At 39.7% G+C, this 18,761-nt stretch overlaps 1 protein-coding gene across 1 annotated transcript in view; it reads left to right on the top strand.

Annotated features, from left to right (window-relative positions):
- The first annotated feature begins 1,330 nt into the window (after positions 1-1,330).
- Positions 1,331-18,761, top strand: part of scfd2 (sec1 family domain containing 2) — a 122,115-nt gene continuing 104,684 nt past the window's right edge. Inside the window, exons 1-3 of the mRNA XM_030131654.1 lie at positions 1,331-2,239; positions 2,364-2,532; positions 14,535-14,662. Coding sequence (XP_029987514.1) covers positions 1,426-2,239; positions 2,364-2,532; positions 14,535-14,662 — 1,111 coding nt within the window. The 5' untranslated portion in view covers positions 1,331-1,425. The remainder of the gene's footprint in view (positions 2,240-2,363; positions 2,533-14,534; positions 14,663-18,761) is intronic.

The following is an 18,761-nucleotide window of genomic DNA, read 5'->3' as shown; positions in this document are numbered from 1 at the left end:
AACTTCTTCGGTCTATGGCAGTAGACTAAAACAAAGAAAATAAGCACACTTTTGCAAGGATATCTATCTACCAACCCCTAGATCCTTGACACTAGGATGTATTATGATCTTATTTTTACAACTAAGCTAATTAAAAGTGAAGAACAAAAGCTAGCTAACAAAATTAGCTAGTGTTAGCTCCAGTTTTCTTATGGATTAGGTGACAATAAACCTTATATCTGTATTTTTTTTCTTACGTCTCGGCTGAAATCCAATTAGTCTTCAGATAATTTAGACAGTAAGGCTACACAACAAAGCTATCGATATCGACTTTTAAAACAAACCAAAAAAATTACCGTTGGTGTTGTTAGCTAAACCATAGAAGTTGACGACCGTTAACTAAATAACACCAGCATTGGTCAGAGGCCATCTCGCGCTGAGTTCACTCGGTGTCATCAGTTGTCGTCCGTCCGTCTGTCCGTCTGTCCCCAAAACTTTGGTATGACCCTAATGTTAAGGTGAATGTTAATAATGCATTAACAGACCCGGCCCGGCTCTGGGTGTAGGCCACACTGGAGGCTGCCTGGGGTACCATCTGCTGGAGGGGGCTGCCAAATTACAGACAAAAAAATAAAATAAAATAAAATAAAAATATCAGTATAATACACTTGAGACGCACCCTTTACACTTCCTTGACATATGATCTCTTAAATAAATCATAATCAAGCCTCAATATGACAAATCTTTATTACACTTATCCTACTTTGTGGATTTTGTCATTCACATTTATTTCTTATTCACTATTAAAAGGCATGACACCAACTCACAGGATCTCTTAAACATGCTTACTATCTAAACAGTTTAAATAATTTGTCATTGCCTGTTTATTTCTCTTAGACTTATTTCTCTTAGATTTTTGGTTCATTTACATTAATTCTTTATTACTATATGTACTGTTTTAAATAAATCTTGGATTCCTTTGTACATCTGTTGCACAAACCAATTCCGGTATTAATTCACAGTCTCAAACATTTTCCATATTGCAAATCAATATCAGTGACAGTCAATATTTTAAAGATTTTCATAAGTCATGCTGAGGGTTTTCAAGTGTGAGCACGTTATGTTTTTATGCTTGTAGGTATAAGCTGAATTATCAACTATTTGTGTATCATACAGTCTCATTTACTCTGAAACGTGACTGCTGTTAATTATAATGACTTTTAGTCGGTTATATAAATACTTAATTCATTTTAACATCAGCACCTCTCTATCTGGGCGCTGCTGATCGTCATAGCAACGAGTTAAAGTTTAGCTGACGTCATCATGCTGCGACACGCAATCGCCACGTCACCTTTAAGAGACTCGTATTTGTTTTGGAGCTGCTTGCTGAAGTTTCTGATGTATATTTGATTTTACTGTACTTAGCCAAGATCTGAACTTAGTGAAATGTCGTCGATGGAGGATTTTACGCACTTCCCGCTGCAGATGTGGGAAAAGGTGCTGTCGAAGGTAAAGAAAGCGGTTGTTTTTATGGATGACAAGTGTGCAGAGGCTCTTCACTGGAGCGGAGGTGCTGCTGCCTTATTAGAGGCTGGAGCCAAGAATTTAAAGCAGTTTTCAAGTTTCGAAGCCTGTAGCGTAAACGAACCAAAAGCTGTGTTCGTGGTAAGCACTTTGTTGAAGGGACGAACAATCGACATAATAAAAGACATCATATCCCTCAGTCACTTCCAGTACTGTGTTGTTTTCACCACAGTCGCTCACTCCGTGCACCTGCTCGCCAACAATGTCACGACTGAAATGGAAGGTAGTCCTGTATTTGAGCAGTTTGAAGAAAAGCTATGCGAGTGGATGGGAAACATGAACTACACTGCTGAAGTCATGCATGTCCCTGTGGTCTTCGCCCCTGTGTCACAACAGCTCCTCCTCACACCAACGTTTGCACACCTGTTTCCCTTGCTTTCACCTGACTTAGACACAGTAAACGCAAAACGCCCAGAAAAAAAGAGATTTGGAAGTCTGGTAGATATAGACATGAACTCCCTCCCTATTGAGCTGCAACTTGAAATCAAGCATCTGGCCTCTGCACTGAATTCAATGTTTGAGGCCACAGGAACCAGGGAGGAAAGCTTTGCTGTTGGTCCCATGAGCCGCATCATCGCAGGAGAACTGGCCAATCACCCTCAAGCCAAAAACCGAAGGAAGACTGCTCCAAATAAAGCATCCATTATCTTTATTGACCGAACAATGGATCTTACAGGTGAAATCTTCATACTCTTTGGATTTTGTTGTCATTACTATTCCAATGCCAGTTTGGAGCATACTATATATACAAATGTCAGTCTTTCATCAATGTTTCACTCTTTCCGTCTCTTCATTTTCAGGAGCTGTTGGTCATCATGGTGACAACCTGGTGGAGAAGATTCTAACTGTACTGAAACCATTACCTGGTCATGTGACCGATGTACAGGTGGATATGCTAGAGCTCACAAGTCTGCAACACACCCCTGACTCCCTGAACATCCTTGCCCCTGGCTGCCTAGCACAGGCTGAGTAAGTACATCACACCTGATCACAATGTGGAATAAAATTTCACCTTGTCACTTTTATGTAGTTCGACTATTCATAAGCTTTTATCCACAACATGAAGTTAATTTTACAAGAAATAAAAACCATTGTGGTATGTAATCTGTTCTTATGGAAATCTAAGCACAACAGTCTCCTCTGCACTGACTCCTTGTGGAAAGTTAAAGTGTTTTTTTACGATTCTGTTTTTACTGTTGTGTTTTTACTACTGTTTGTTTTTAAGTTTGTGGATACTGCTGGAACCTGTAAATTTCCCTACGGGATGAATAAAGTATCTGTCTGTCTGTCTGTCTGTCTGTCTGTCTGTCTGTCTATCTATCTATCTATCTATCTATCTATCTATCTATCTATCTATCTATCTATCTATCTATCTATCTATCTATCTATCTATCTATCTATCACATTATGAATGTCTTGTAGCTTAGACTTGAACATTTAACTCCTCAAACGGAACCTTGCGCAACAGAGAGGTGACTATTTAAAAGTAGCTAATACAAGATGACATTTTTATGGTCCTTAGAGTATGCAACAGGTTTTTTTGGAGCTGAATGAGAATAATGCCTGTCAAATCTCAGCTGTGAAAGCACCACAGTATCAGTGGAATTGTTTTTAAGTTTAAGTTACAGTATTCTGGCCATGCAGGTATTACATATATCTATAGAGTGCTTATAGGTTAGCTCAGTGTATTATGCCACTATTGTTTCACATTTGTTCATAGCTAGATCTAAGGTTCAGTACATGTTTAGACTGCAATGATGTAGTTCAGGCTTTATTTTAAGATAAGCTTATTTTTTATGTAATTTATTTACTATTGTGACACTGAATGCTCTCCACTTAAAATGATTTTGAGTTGAACTGCAGTATGGTAGTGAGGTTTTCCCTGCCTCTCTGATTCTACATAGTGTTTTTGTGCATTTTCCTTGAACATTTAATAATCAAGTCTGCACCAAAGAGAAAACTTCCATTTCTGTCATTGGTGGAGCAGACTTTTCTCCTCTTTTTTTTGGAAATTTGCCAGTGTAATATAAGTGAACATTCTGTTTTAGCTTATTGTGATTTCCTATGGCCAGTATTATATGTAGTGTCACTTTACAGGCAGCAGTCACTTTCTTATTGCATGTTTCATAAATTAAAGGCATAATATATTCGATTTTCATAAAAATCTCTTTTGACCCACAAGAGGTTTGTGGTGGAGTATTAGACTGTGACCTCTGCCTGCTTTGTTTTATCTTGCTCTTGTTTAGCTGTGTTCAGGCTGTTTTTGGGTGTGGATCTTTGGGTATTGCATGCATGCACACAATTGAAAACATATCAACTCCTGTTGCACGGCTATCTCCTGTCTTTGCTCTGCTCTTTGCTGCAGGTCTGTGTGTCTGTGAGATTGAGTGAGGTGCTGAACCACAAACACACAGAGCTACAGAAAACACAGGATGGAGTGCAATATACAGTGTGTGCTTTGGCTATATTCAGTCATCTTCCTGCAGAGTTATGTAAAGGTTTTAGTGTAATATAATTCCTGAGAATCAATCAGAAAATAGTGACTCATTCATCTTGATGTCTTTGTTCTTACTAACACCGTAAAATTTGGCATATTATGTAAAATTATTTTTCTAAGTTAACAAAGAAGGCTTGGTGTTTAATCCACCTAAAAGGCTGCTTGTATCTGACTCCACAGAATTCAAAAACATGCATTTTAGTTCAGTTGAAGACTCTTATGTGTTAATGTTTTACTGTGATTGATTGACTGCCTATCAAGGCGAACAACCTCTCTTTTATCCAGTGTGAGCTGGGACAAGCTCCAAATAATGGATCTATGTTGAATAATGTAATAGGTCTGCTGCTAATGAAGGTTAAATGATTTCTGCAGAAAAAAATCATTTTGTATTACACAACAACCCACTGAAATTTGGCAATGACTTCAGGGCTGCCCAGAAAAGCCAGTTGAATTACAGAGGGCAAAAACAAGAGCAAAATCTGCATGAAGCTTTAGTCCCATCTGATTTATTTTGTAGTTGTGTCCCATATTTTAGGTGTTTACTCAAATTTTTCCCACCTGGCAGAAGTCATACATGTCCAAACACACACTCACCCCCTACAGTCATCCCCTCCCTCCTGCTGACTGTGTCCAGTAGCACATGATGAGCATTAGGTGCCAGTGGTTCAGTGAAGCTTGCCTTTTGGCTACTGAAATTCACGTGTTCTGCGCCTGTGGTGGGCCTGTTGTACATGGCAAGGATTAGTCCTACATCATGTGTTCCACTACCGCTTTGCCCCTTCATGTGGCTGCAGGAGGAAAAGACTTTGACTGAGAAGAAGAGTTTTGTGGCTGGAGCTGTCATGCAGAATGTCTAACGCTCTGAGTCCATAAACGGGGCTTACGCACTCTGAATGCAGCATGGAAGGGTAGGACATGAGCCAAGGACAAACCCCTGAGCTAGGTGGGCGGTTATGTTGTAATGGAACCAGTCTTAGATCTGTCTAGTCGGGGCTGTTTAGATAATGTGAGCTCAGCAGGGGCAGGTTGCACCAACCTTCAGACGCAGTCTGTGGCACATCAATAAGATATTTACAATACACCCACAGATGCATGTTAAATGACTGGAGTCACAGTAGTTGTCCTGGATATGACTGTCGAACAGATCCAGCAGAATGTAGTCAGTGGATGGATGTGATATTCTGTAGTGTTAATGCTCATCCTCTAGTATATCCTGTTCCACAAGCATCTGTAATTGAGTTAACATTTTAATGGTAAAGTTTGGCTGAATTCAACAATGCAAAATATTAGTAGAAAATTGCAATATGTAAAAATTACCAAAGGAAAAGTCTCAGAAAATAAAAAGTAATACATAAAAAAGAAATTCCTGAAAAATTATATCTCTGTATGAGCCATCCTGTCTTAATCTCGGTTGAACTGACCTGAGTTGGTTTTGGAGGGAAATTAGGTAGTTTAGTTGATTTACCATGAAAGCGCTGCTGACAAAGTACCTATTTTGTTTTGTTTCTGTAGTGGAAAGAATTCCATACAACTGTCATTGCTTATCTTTTTGCAGCCAGATCTCTCAGATCACAGCCTCAGTAAATAAATTCACCCCATTTACTACAGATTAAATCAGATTAAATCTGAAGTTTGCCTGAAAGAAAGAGGTTGAATGGACCTCTCCTGTAGATTAGATGAAAAATGAAAACAGTACAAGTTTTGCTTTTATATAAAAGTGCAGCTAAACTAGTTGCATGATTAGTTTGAGTTAATTTGCCTTAATTGACCCTGACCAATTATCATGTGTACATCACAGTCATGATGCTGAAATGACAAATTGTGCAGCCCTGGTTGAAGTTTGACAAAGCAGGCAGGATTTTTGGCTATGTAGAGGTTCAGCTCACACTGTGCAATCACTCACCATCTTTTAACATGACCCACAGCCATCTTATCAAGTTTTTGGACGGCTGATTCAGATATTGTCGACACTTTTCCCAAGTACTGTGGACACTGAAAGACAGACGTTGAAGTCTAACTGACAGTAATGCAGCAGCGGCCGTGTTTGTATGGAGAACATGTCTGACTGAAGCCAGCCGGATCAGCAGGATTCTTATTGCTGTGCTATCACTGAGCAGATGGCCCAGTTGAGCCTCATCATAGATGTTTAGGAGATTGAAGCTTTGCCGAGGCACAGCGAGAAAGGAGCCTCAAGTTCCCATTTCATTTTACTGCCTTCAAATGTACAGTTCACCCCAGGAAGTTTTTATATCAGTTGGTTTAATGGGCTCAAGACAGGGCTCTGCATATACATGTTTTTGTAGGTGTACTGTTCTTATCCTTAATCATTCCTAATTCTGCAAAAGATTAAAAAAACACACATTTAAAGGTATGTACATGATGTGAACTGCGTAAGGACCTTACTGGCTCTGTGTGGTTTGATTGTCTACATAATAAGTTCCCTCCTTCTGGATGTTTATGCACCTATGATTTGTAGACTTATTTTTAGCAAAAAACCACAGTGTGTTTTGATTGGTTCTGTTGTGTAGTCCAGCTCAAACCTTTAAATATTAGGCGTGGACCTAATTTGAACCTTTTGTGTGATATTACCCTCAGTAATTCCAGGATATTTTTATAGATTACTGTGTCTTAAACATTCTGTGGGTGGTTGTTGATTCTAGCTCTCCCAGCAAGACCCCACACTTACTTTGCAATTACGGGGGTATTGTCTTTCATAACCTGGTGTGAATTTTTCCTTATCCTACAACCTGACTTTCACTCTGTGGTTCTACTAATCATGCCACAGAGAAAGTATACAGTACGTCGAGTGGGTGTGTTCAAACATGCAGGTTTTTAGTTACCCCGTCTTTTTCTACTATTGAAAATCTTTTTCAGCTCTCAAACAGGGTCAGGATGCAAAGTTTACAGTTCCTAGATGAGGTTGAGTGAAAGTGGCAGTGGAAGTGTTGTGTGTGTGGTGTCTGTGTATGTGTGTGTGTGTGTGTGTTTGTGGTCAGGTGCCTTCCAGCCCAGTCTGTGTAATTTGCTGTGCTTGGCTGCACGGCCCTTTTGATCCTGAGTACGACATACGAGCCCCATTGGCAAAGGGCACCAAGTTTCCCTCCGTCTCAGACTGAACCCTGCACACCCGTCATTTGGCCGCTTTGGACCTTGATCCTGTGGTGGGAGTGTGTGCATGTGGGCAGAACTGAGTGCGGGTGGCCAAGGTGCTCTGGGTCTGCCGCGGGAGATGCTGAGCTCAAGCCAGGCAGAGTAACCAACCGCACCCTGCCATGAGAAAACACTGCAAGGCTGCCATCCCCTCAAATCTGCCCAGCAGATCCTGCATGCGTACCACCAAGGAGGAGGGAAAACACCTATTTTTGTCCCAGCTGGGAAAAGTGAGCATGAATTAAAAAAAAAGTTATGCACACTTATTTGACTGTATGGGAAATCTAAGAGCGAAAACAAAGATAATAGAATGTGGAGACGAAGAAGCAAATGACAGACAGTTGAGGGCAGCGAACCCTGTTTTTACTCAACAAGAATAAAGAGGGAGTATGAAAACTGGCCACAGTGATTTTACAGCGGTTGCCTATATGGAAGAGATTGTTTTGCCATCCTATACTTAGCTGTGCAAGCTTCATGTTATGAGCGTTGATACACACTGTTGAATGGAAATGCAGCAAGTTCAGCTGTCATAGTTTGGTAGTGTGGAATGAGTTCTCACATATGGCCACTCTGCTCGGTTTTGAACAAACACACAAGTAGTGCTGAACAGGATAGTAAACATAAAATATGTCTGTTATACACTGTTGTCTGTAAAGTTGGAATAATGTTGTTTTCAGACACATTTATATACATCAGTAATCACCTTTGCCCCGAGGCAATGATTTCATATTGAGTCGCAGTTTCACTTTATCTATCAAAAATAAATTACATGTCACGATCATTTCATGAGAATAGGTAAAAATATTTTATTCTAACTTCAAAGGCAACAGTGTAATACCTTTATCAGAGCTGCAGTGGATTATAAGATACACTGTGGGAAATGAGTTCTAGTATCCATATTATAATTTTGTGTTACAGTTGAGGTCAGATGTTTACATACCCCTTGGCTTAATGCATTCAAACTTAGTTTTCTGTCCAATTTCCGGCATTTTATCTCACCATTCAGCCCGACTGCTTTAATTTGTGGTTATGACATTTCAGAATAATAGACTCTTGATCACATTTTTAGAAGGTCAGAAGTTACACACACCAATATTACTGTGTCTTATTAAACCTTGAAACCCAAAGAACACTCATGATGAGGGTTTTGCTGCAAGATGAACTGGTGGGTTTCATAAAATTGAGGGAATCATGAAAGGGAGAATTATGTGGATATTTTGAAACTGTATCTGAAGCTGAAGCTTTGACAGAATACCTCTAAAATGCTAACAACATGGCGTAGAGCTGCAGTAGACAATTTTGTTTTTATGCTTCACTGAGCAAAAATTCCATAATAACCTTTAAGAATAGTGAAATTTAAGCTGTGACAGATGATCTTCTCCAATCACAGTTTTTTCAGTGAGGGGGAGAAAAAAACAGGTTATTGACAGTTATAAAGGCCTGTAGCGCCGAAGACTCTCTCAACTGTTTCTCTGCTGCTTGTGTTTTCTTACATCAACGCAGCAGATCATGATATTTTCATTTTACTTTTCCACAGTGGAAGGACATTTATTGTGTTTAAATTTTATTCTTTAGGGACAATACTTACAGGCATTGTTACATTTGGAAGTATACAACAGGTGAAACTTATATAGGACCTATAGCCGAATTAGGTCATTTATAACCCATGTCTCTGGTTCCTAGGCTGTTAAGAAACAACAATAAAACTAACGAAATGGGATTAAGATGAGTATACTATGGCACAAATGAAGAAACACTCAAATGACAGTGTAAGTTAAAAAAAAAAAAGAAAGAAAAGCCAAAAATAGCTTAATGACAGCTCATCAGTGCTTCGTATGATTCATTGTTCACTGATATTTTTGTTGTTTGAGACACAGTTTTCCCTTATTATTGAAAACTTTTAAATAAGTCGAGCAACTGTTGTTTTGCATTTTGCTGGACTGCAGTCTCCAGTAGCTGCTTCCTTTATATTTCCTTTGCTGTTACATTTTAAGATCATTTGACAAAATGTTTCTGGTGCCTTTTACACTAAGTAACTCAACAGAATAAGTTAACGTAATATGTCAATGAAATTCTCAAAACATAAGATATTGTACTTGTTCTGAATTATACAGTGTTGTCATTTTATTGGATTTTGTTCTAAATGGTGTTCTGTCATCTACATTTATGTACAGCCTGGTTTGTGCTTTGGACAGAGATGGTGAGCTGCAAGAGGAGGGTGTGTATATTCAATCCCAGCATTTTTTCCTGATTTCTGCCTACAGCAGCTTTAAGGCCAAAGAGTTGTGGAATGGCCATCAGAAAGCCCCAACTTTAATACAATTTATGGGCTGAAATAAAAAAGCAAGGTTTTCCAAGGAGGCCCACAAACCTGACTCGGGTACACTGGTTCTGCAGGAAGAACGGGCCAAAACTCCAGTAGTGTTGGGTTCAGCTCATAGAGTGTTACCCCATGTATTATAATTCTACAGTTAGTTAAGTTAATGCCACAAAATAATATCAAGTACGTAAATTTTTGACACTTTGAAAATCTAATTGATTGAATAAAAGCTGAAGTTAAACGTTCTCTCCGTTATTTCACTCCATAATACAGCTGAGCTATCAGATGAAATATACAGTATATTGAGATGAAGTTTTCAGAACGATGACAAACTGAGTTGGATTCATTTATCAAAGTTGTATGTAGGGATGGGAATCGAAGAACCAGTTACCAGTAGCTCAGTTCCTTGGAATAGTTAGTCTGCTTGCTTGACGACTATGCTTATCGGTTCCATGACATCATCACATCAAATGCATTACAGGTCATTTCTGCATTTTGGTTCAGAAGAACTCTAACGTATGGTTGTATTTCACCAGTAAACACAAAACTAGGGCCATTTAGACAGTTGCAGAGCTTCCATTACAACAAAGGGAAATACCTCCAACATGCAAAATGTACCTCTAGTAGCTCCCACACTCCTTTCATAACCCTCTGAGTTTTGTTCAAATCAAATGCAAAATGTTAGTGCATATTGGGTATTAAAGAGTTAATGCAAACAAAGCCATTTGTACTATAGTTTATTCTGTAATCCAATGAGAATCAATAAGAGAAATGATAAGTGCTTTTGATAATGGAACCCAAAATGCCAAATTCTTGTCAATTCCCATCCTTAGTTTGGGTTACGAAACGTCTGCCACACAGGAAGTAATAGAAGTAGACTTACCGATATTATAGCTGTACCTATGTAAAAACCATTATGATTATTATAGAAACAATAAAAAGTTAAAAGCGGGGAAAACCAATTCCTCCTCTGTCCCATGAACTTCAGTTTTACCATCCAGCCCTGAGGGTCAATGATGCCTTTAATTGTTTCCAAAACAGAGTTCATGTCATGTTGTTTTTACTTGTAAAATATATCAGATAACAGGATTTAGCCACATAGTGTCTTTTTAGTGCTCACTGAGCTGACTTGTCCCCTGGTCCATCTCTGATGCTACATGTCAGTTTCCTCCGCTCCCTAATTCTGTTTTCTCCTCCATGTAGAATCCCCATCTCCTCAGGAAACCCCCAGTACATCAATCAAGGAGATTACTTTCACCTGAACAACTTGTACTCTGTGTTCCCATCAAGGCAGATAATATAGGCTCTTCTGTCTTGTACGTCTTCTTTGACATTTGAGTTTTACTACAGAACTCACTCTCTACTCGGAGAAGAGAGTGTGTGCATTTTGTTCAATAAGATGATAAAACATACCCAAAGATGGCAGTTTACTTCCTTCAGCCCCGTTCCTTCAAAGAGCCCCCCACTGCTGACTTTCTTTTGAAATGGTAAACTAACCGAGAAACATGAGAAGTGGAAGGGAATCCTGCATCCTCCCCCCCGTCGGGATCCTTTCCTTTCTCACCTTCTCCCACCTTCTCCTGAATTTGATTAATCTCTCTGTGCTGTAGAGATGTTTTGAAAAGTTGTTGATGTAAATTTTATTTTTGTGTACTTGACGTTGGGCTTCTCTCTTCCTCTTCCTCCTCCTCCTCCTCCTCTCCACACTTCCTGCATCACTCTCTCCTTGCTTTTTGCTCCATAAACCCCCTCACATGTCATTTGTCCATCTTGCCAGGACACTCAAGGCCGGGTCTGGTTTAGGTCCAGTCTTTTTTCTTGGTCCCGTGTCATGTTCTGTTGTACATGGGGATGTTTACAGGAAATTGACAGTGTTTCTTGCTTTATTAAACACACGCCATAAATTAACTCACAGAGGAGTGGAGCTGACCTTGCACAATTCCACTAGTCTGTTCTTCTTTCTAAAATACTGGAAAGAAGAATGATCATCTGAATCATCTGCTCTGGGGAATGAATTATTGTCTGGTTTAGCAGTCTGCAGAGTCTCTATACTCTTTATTATTTGATGTTTCAGTTCATATACACACACCTATACTGCAGTTTGTGGATGTGTTGTGCAGATGCTGATATATTCCAAACAGTGGTGTTCCCATCAGTCTGCATTAGCCAAATAAGATGCAGTCAGTTCCTCTGAAGTACTTAAACTCTGAGGTAATTTCATACGTGATCATTAAAGCGAGACATTTTTTGAGAAACATTCATTTATTCATCATCTGAACCTGCTTTATCCTCACTAGGGTGGAGGGGGTTGCTGGAGCCTATCCCAACTACTTATGGGCGAAGGCGGAGTACACCCTGGATGAGTCTTTTTGAGAAGCATATTTAATATATTTTTATATGGTAGACTCCGAAGGTTTTAACCACTTTCTACAAGACAATAAAATTACCTGTTATAGTAAAAGAAGCATTCAGATGTTTTATTTAAGTAAAATCTTCAATTCTGTATTCACAACCTTAAAAATTCCTAATATAAGTAAAGTACACATACCCGAGATTTGTATGCCAGCACAGTACTTGATGAAAAACACGTACTTTTTCATCAAAAGAGGTTAAAAAAAGTCAGAATATAATGGGTTTTGTTTGAGAGGAGGGGGCTTCAAAGACCCTTTTGTTGCACATCCTTCAGGCTTCATGTTTTATGTTTGTAAAATGACTCACATCTGATTCATGTCGTGAATACTGTACAGGATTACTAATGTGTACATGAGGGAGGCAGAATAAAGAAATAAACATTATAATGTGTGCGTGCATACTGATGCATTTTCAGCTACAGAAAGAGGGGGCCTAAGGATGGAGAGTAAATTGTAGAAATCCTGAGTCAGAATGGTTAGAACCATTCTTTTCTGCTGCATCACACACTTCCAGTAACACTATCCCCCTCCTCACCTCACAGTCATTAATGACTTGGCAATGGTCAGAGGTATTTCATCACTTAAATGGACGCATATGTGTTCATTTTTAAGTTTGTAAGTGTATCTTTTTTTCAAGTAACAGAATTTGATTCTTAACTACAATTTAATAGTACAACACTCGTTACACATCAGTGGAATTTAGTTTGGGTACAAATGCCCACACTCTCAACACACCCACTCAGCCTGTCCAAGAAAACTAGAGGACATTAACTATGGTGTGTGTGTAAGTGTAAGAGTGCCCCCTTCAGTTTGTGTGTGAGCAGCCTGTACAGCAGCAGACAGAGGTAAACAGCATTTAACACACACATCCAGTCACACAGATGTCCAAGCACACGCGCCCTCTACACCCCCCACCCCATCTTCCATAGTAGAATAGTTACTCAACAAGGTTCCCCGGCTGGTTATGGAGCCTGTCTCGCACCCTGCCAATGTAAACCTCACCCCTCACCCCTGTGGCCAGCTCCAAACCCCCACCTTCGTTTGACCAAATGGCCCAGGGAAAGCGTCAGGGGAGTCGACCAGTGGGGGGCTGGGTGGGCAAAGAGCCAAATTAGAACCATATTTTATCCACACTCAACTAACGCCCACCATCCTCCTAGAAAACACAGATGCACATGGTTGTGCAAATATATACACATGCATCTGTACGCACACAACTGCTCACATATGTCCCGGTCAAGTCACACTATTGGTATTTCAACTATGAGAAGTATGTGGGACCTCAGGATTTGCGTAACACATCATGTCCAGTGGTTGTGTTTTTCTGAAGAACTTTGAGAACCGGTTCCAGATATTCCACCTTGTCATAAGTCTTGGTCAATAGCTTAACCACCTCCATTAATATCTTAATATAAACTTGCAGAAATGAAGATACTGTTAAAAAATACCTTAATGATTTTTTTTTTATTATTATTTTGGAGTAGTTTGTAATGTGTAAGTTTTTTACATCTGACTTTTGTCCTGAGCTGAGTTGTGTTTGCTGGTCTTTGTGTCTGGTTCCAGTGTGAAGATGGCGGGCGTCCCAGTGTGAGCCCCTCTCCTCCCCATCCAGCCCAGGCCCAAGGTCTGGAACAGATTACATCTGATATTAAACACATGGCAGCAGTTAGAAAGGAGAAAAGGCGAGAGAAGAAAAAAGTTTAAAAAAAAAAAAAAAGAAAGAAAGAAAAGAAAAACAGAGTGGATTTGTCAACGAGCTCCCTCCTACCTTCTCTCTCCTTCTTCTGCTCTGTCCTCTTTGTCTCGTTCTCACTCCAGTTTCTGATCACTCCTTCGTGTATGAAGAAGATAATTCATTCAAAGACACAGACATTTGCTTTTGATGCCTTTTATTTCACAGAAGTGTCAGTGTCTTTAACAGTGCAAGAAATTTGAGATGATACCACAAGAGAGATATACAAAATATGATCACAGTTTGAATTCATGTACAGGGGCCATTTTATAAGATGATCTGTCACTCTCTGCAAAGTTAATAATGATGAAGCTGCGCAGCAACACTCTTTGATTCTTGACTGGAAAGACTTGAAGCTGTTTTCACCGCTTGTGGCAGATGGTAATAGTCTTACACACATGCCTTGTCCTCAGTCTCCCAGCAGAGATCTGGATCAGTGTGTTTCATAACCTAGCAGATAATGAGACGAGGGACTGAGACAGGCACTGAGATGGTATCAAGAGGAGTCTTGGTCTCCAGATTTGCTCTGTCACTGATGTAAGGACAGCACTGATCACTCCTGAGGAATGTTAGCACACAGACATTTAAGGTGGATGGTGAACATTCCTAATGTTCCCTCTGCTAATTTGTGCTTTTTCCTGTGAGGGATCCCATAGGGGAGACATGACTCCCTGACCAGAAGGCTCTGTATCACTGAGACGAGCACTCGGTCACGTTGTGCTTTTGTGTGACATGCATTGACCAAACAGCAAAAACAGCAACAGTTCTACTTGCGGATGCTGAAAATCACTCTCACAACCTTTACTTCAGGATGTTTTTTTAATCCTCATGACTAATCTGAGTTATTATTCTGCCTATCAGGTCATCTACAGCACGGTCACTGTGGGAGGCCATGCTGACCAGTAAGCAAAAGGAGGGTGTGATGGAGGTTCGTCGGCAACTTGTGGAAGCAGCCAGCAAGGAGAAGCTGCCAATCAAGATGAGCATGGGTAGGAGCCTGAGCACCAGCAAAGGAGTACACATCCTGTTCCCCATTTGTCAGCCTTTTTTTTTGTCATCATTAACAAAAAGTAACTCAAAACATGCTCCATGAAAACCAAAAAAAACCAATGAATAAATAGTACAATGAACAAAGCAACATTGCAGGCAAAATCACTTCCCACAATCTGAATGGTCCATGGTGTACAAGAGTGAAAAACCAACACTAAAATGGAATCAAAACTAGTTAATTCTTCAAAATAAAAGTTTTGAAAAAGCTACAAAAGCTTTCTGCCATCTCATACTAACTGAAACTAAAGGATGCTAACGTGAAACATCTGCATTAAGTAAAAGTATCATAAACAAAAGCTGATCAGATATAATGTACTTGTGTATGGCGGTGCTGCAGTGTCTGTAGAGCCATAGCGCCTCCTGTTGAGATCCACAGTCTTTGCCTTGCTGTATGTTTGCCCATGTGGCCACAAAGGAAATCTGAACCACATGTTGGCTCTATGACACACACTCGCACACACACACACACACACATACATTCGCACACACGCTGCTTTAGAAAACTTTTGTTGTTTGTTAATGGAGCAAAGGGGGCTGAAGTTGGGGATAAAAATATGTGTAGGCACGCGAAAAATAAAGTCATTACTTGCAGAAGTATATAGTGCCCTAATGCATGTTCACCTTTATGCCTTCCTCTGACTCACGTAGGTAATAGATGAATAATGTGCTCACGCAACACTCACACAAACACACATATACGCAGCTAATGTGCAGGTTAGCATCTGGCAAAAAGGGGGTTTAAAAGGGAGGGGCAGTGTGGTCCCTCAGCTCCTATAATCTATGAGGTAAAGAAGGTCTTGTCTCTCGTAACGAGCAGGTTGTAATATGTTGGAGGTCACACACACCCATGTGCACACACATCCCACACACTTTGCCAAGCATCTGCATATACACATGGTGGTTTCCTTTCACACATTTATGCTAAACAGCCGAACTTTATCCCTTCTAAGTCTAGAAGGCTGCGACAATGTGGGTTTATTCAGACAAATGGAAAACAAGAAGAGAAAGCTGCAGGAATAGACAGGAACATAAAATATTGAGGGTGACAGTAAATGTAAGAAAGTATGAAGAATGTGTAGCGTTAAAGCTGACTGACAGGCTGTTGACTTAATGTCTTTGCTGGGAGAGAGAAAGAGAGAGAAGTGGGGAGAGAAGAGGGGCACTCACACACTGGACCTTTATACGCCACTGGCAGAGGACCAGACTCCACGAAGCCCCACAAACCCCTCAGTGCGGCCCCCACACAGTTCCCATCCTGCCCACCGGCACCACCAGCAGAGTTCTCAATCCATCATGCTCCACTCATATGAGACCGAGCTAAACCCAGTAACATAAAACGCTTAGCATTAATACCTATCTGCTGTCCCAGTGCCCACTCACTCTCACTAGGAGAGGAGAAATTTTTCCACTCTCTCACCAGAGCAGATTCTCACTCTGGTGAGTTTGTGCAGATCAGTAAAAAAAAAAAAATGCTGTATCTATACGCTGCAGGCCCCAAGTTCTCCCATACAGACCGAACCAGCTTGGCTAATTTTCATCTCAACAGGATAAGATCATCCAGAGAGAGAGAGAGAGAAAAAGAAAATAATCCTTTTCTCAGCGCCGTACCGTGACCCCTCAGTTTTCTCATAGCACAATAGCATGATGAAATTCCCTCGTGTTGTGTGTATGTGTGTGAATATGTCTGTGGTTATGAGAAGTCCAGTGTTTATTTTGGGTGTTTTTTTGCTCTTAGCAGGGAATTAGTGAGACAACTTTGGTTTCATCGTTGTAAAAGTGCGCTTATCTGTTCATCTGTGTGTATGTACCCATGCACATTATGTATGTCCGTGTCACATGGTCCATGTATATACATTGCTTGCGCTAGTGTTGCAGTGTAAATGAGATGTGTTGACAGGGTCTTTCTTCCTGTGGTGAAGTCTGGGCTTTTAATGACGCTGAGGAATGAGACACAATGAGATACAATTGATTGCTTTCATCATTTGGAGCAGTCTAATTTGGGGGAGTGAAAAAGCACAACATTAATTTGTTTTTTCATTTAGCTTCAAATAAGTATTCATGGTTTATAGCATCTTCTTTGCTTTTTAAATTAGTATTTGGATGACATCCAAAAAGCTAAAATGACTTTGTATTATGTTCTATTTTGCATGATTATTTTGCTCCACTGGAGACAACGTGCTGTGTTGTATTGGATCACTACAACGCACCTCATGCATGTTAATTCATTTTTTCCAACATCTTTGTTCAGTGAGGGTCAGATATGAGCATCTCCATAATTTATCATGTGCATTTTTTGATTAGTGATACGTAGAGTGTTGGAAAACATTCATACAGAAACAATATTTTTTGTGATATATGTATGAATAGATACATGTACACTAGATCAATACAGATAAATGTTCATTCCTTCACTCAGATTGCACAAATAGTGATTTTACAAGGACTGTGATAAATGAAAATGCAGATTGTATTTTTTGTATAAAATAAACGTAGTCCTTTTTTATCTTATTAGAGTTTTATATCGCAATATATTGAATCATAATGCTGCATGTTATGCATAGTTAGATTTGAGGTAATCAGCCTTTGATTTCACAAACAGGTCAACAAAAATGAATTAAATTTGAATTTTTTGTAATTGTTTTTGCTTTGTACTGATGTATATGTTGTGATATGCTGTTTAAACTAGACAAATGCTTCTACTTGGTCATTTTTAATATTGAAAATTGCACTGTAGAATATATAATTAGATCTATTCAAACAGACAATGCAGATAGATAGTGTAATAGTATTAATGTACTTTTAAGTTCAGACATGTGTGTCTTATTCATTATGACGTTATATTAAGAAAACATGTCAGCATTAGCAATTACAAACTTATTGCCTGAGAAGGACAGAAAACTCTTGTAAACAATTGTAGTGTAGTTTTGTGCTATTCTGATATTGCTTTTGCTGTACATTAATGTCTTAGAAGGGGCCCCACATCGTATCCACAAATAAAAGTTCCATGTCCTTCCCTCCTTGGAGTGCATAAATAAAAGTCTCCCAGCCTTCCCGTGTCCTATATCCATGTAAAATTACTTATGAGGCTGTCCAGCTGCTGAGGCAGGCCACCACTCAGCTCCATGCTGACATCAGACATCACTTAGCCTCTGAGTAACCCTGTGCACCTAAAATGCAAGTCATCTTCCAGTAAGAGGACTAAATCATTGCTGGCCCCTAACCTTTTTGCATTGTTCACAACTTTGATCACGGCTGAGCCTCAATTGCCACTTCTACACATCAGGTTGAAATGGGCAGCAGCTCAGACTGTTTATAGCATGAGACTGAGAACATGATTTGTTTTATGGATGTTCTTGCAAAGAAGGCACTCAGAAGAATGTTAAAATGCCCAAGAGGTTCAGGTGTATTTACCATCTTAGGTGATTTCCAGAGAGCGACAGACACTGTGGAGTATATTTTTAAAGCTTTGGGGTGAAGGGCAATAATCAACAAATGCATGTGTTGATATTATGGGTGAAGTAGGGTTGATGCAGACCTGATCTAAATGGATAAACATTATACCAGGAACGCGTTATACCTAAGGTACTTAAACCAGGTCATGTATAGTTGCATGGGTATAGTACATTATTTTAGGAGACCTTATAAGAGTTTTTATTGTATTTAAACACAACTATATTGACAACACTTGATTAATGCCAACAATTAAGCAAAGAGCGAAGTTACTATTGAAGCTAAGTCAAGGTACAAAAACAGTGCCTTTTAACATGTGAGTATTATTTATTAGAGGCTGAAAATTAGAACCTTTCCAGTCCGGCTTTTACTATAAACCCACGGGGTTCAAACCCATAGCTCAGCTGACAGAACATCACTCTGACATTTATTCTGCATCTGGCAACAAGATGCCTGAAGAATCACAAAATTGTTTTGAGTGAAATTTAGTGACAGAGATAAGCTAAGCACTAAGGCTCAACTGGAGCTGTTTGATTGTGTAATGGAGAACAGGCTTTTGTGTGGCTCTCTCTCTTTTGTCACTTTCTT

Source organism: Sphaeramia orbicularis, chromosome 4 (genome assembly GCF_902148855.1).
Source record: "Sphaeramia orbicularis chromosome 4, fSphaOr1.1, whole genome shotgun sequence".
In the NCBI taxonomy this organism is placed as follows: domain Eukaryota; kingdom Metazoa; phylum Chordata; class Actinopteri; order Kurtiformes; family Apogonidae; genus Sphaeramia; species Sphaeramia orbicularis.
This window is presented reverse-complemented; position numbering and strand designations above follow the sequence as displayed.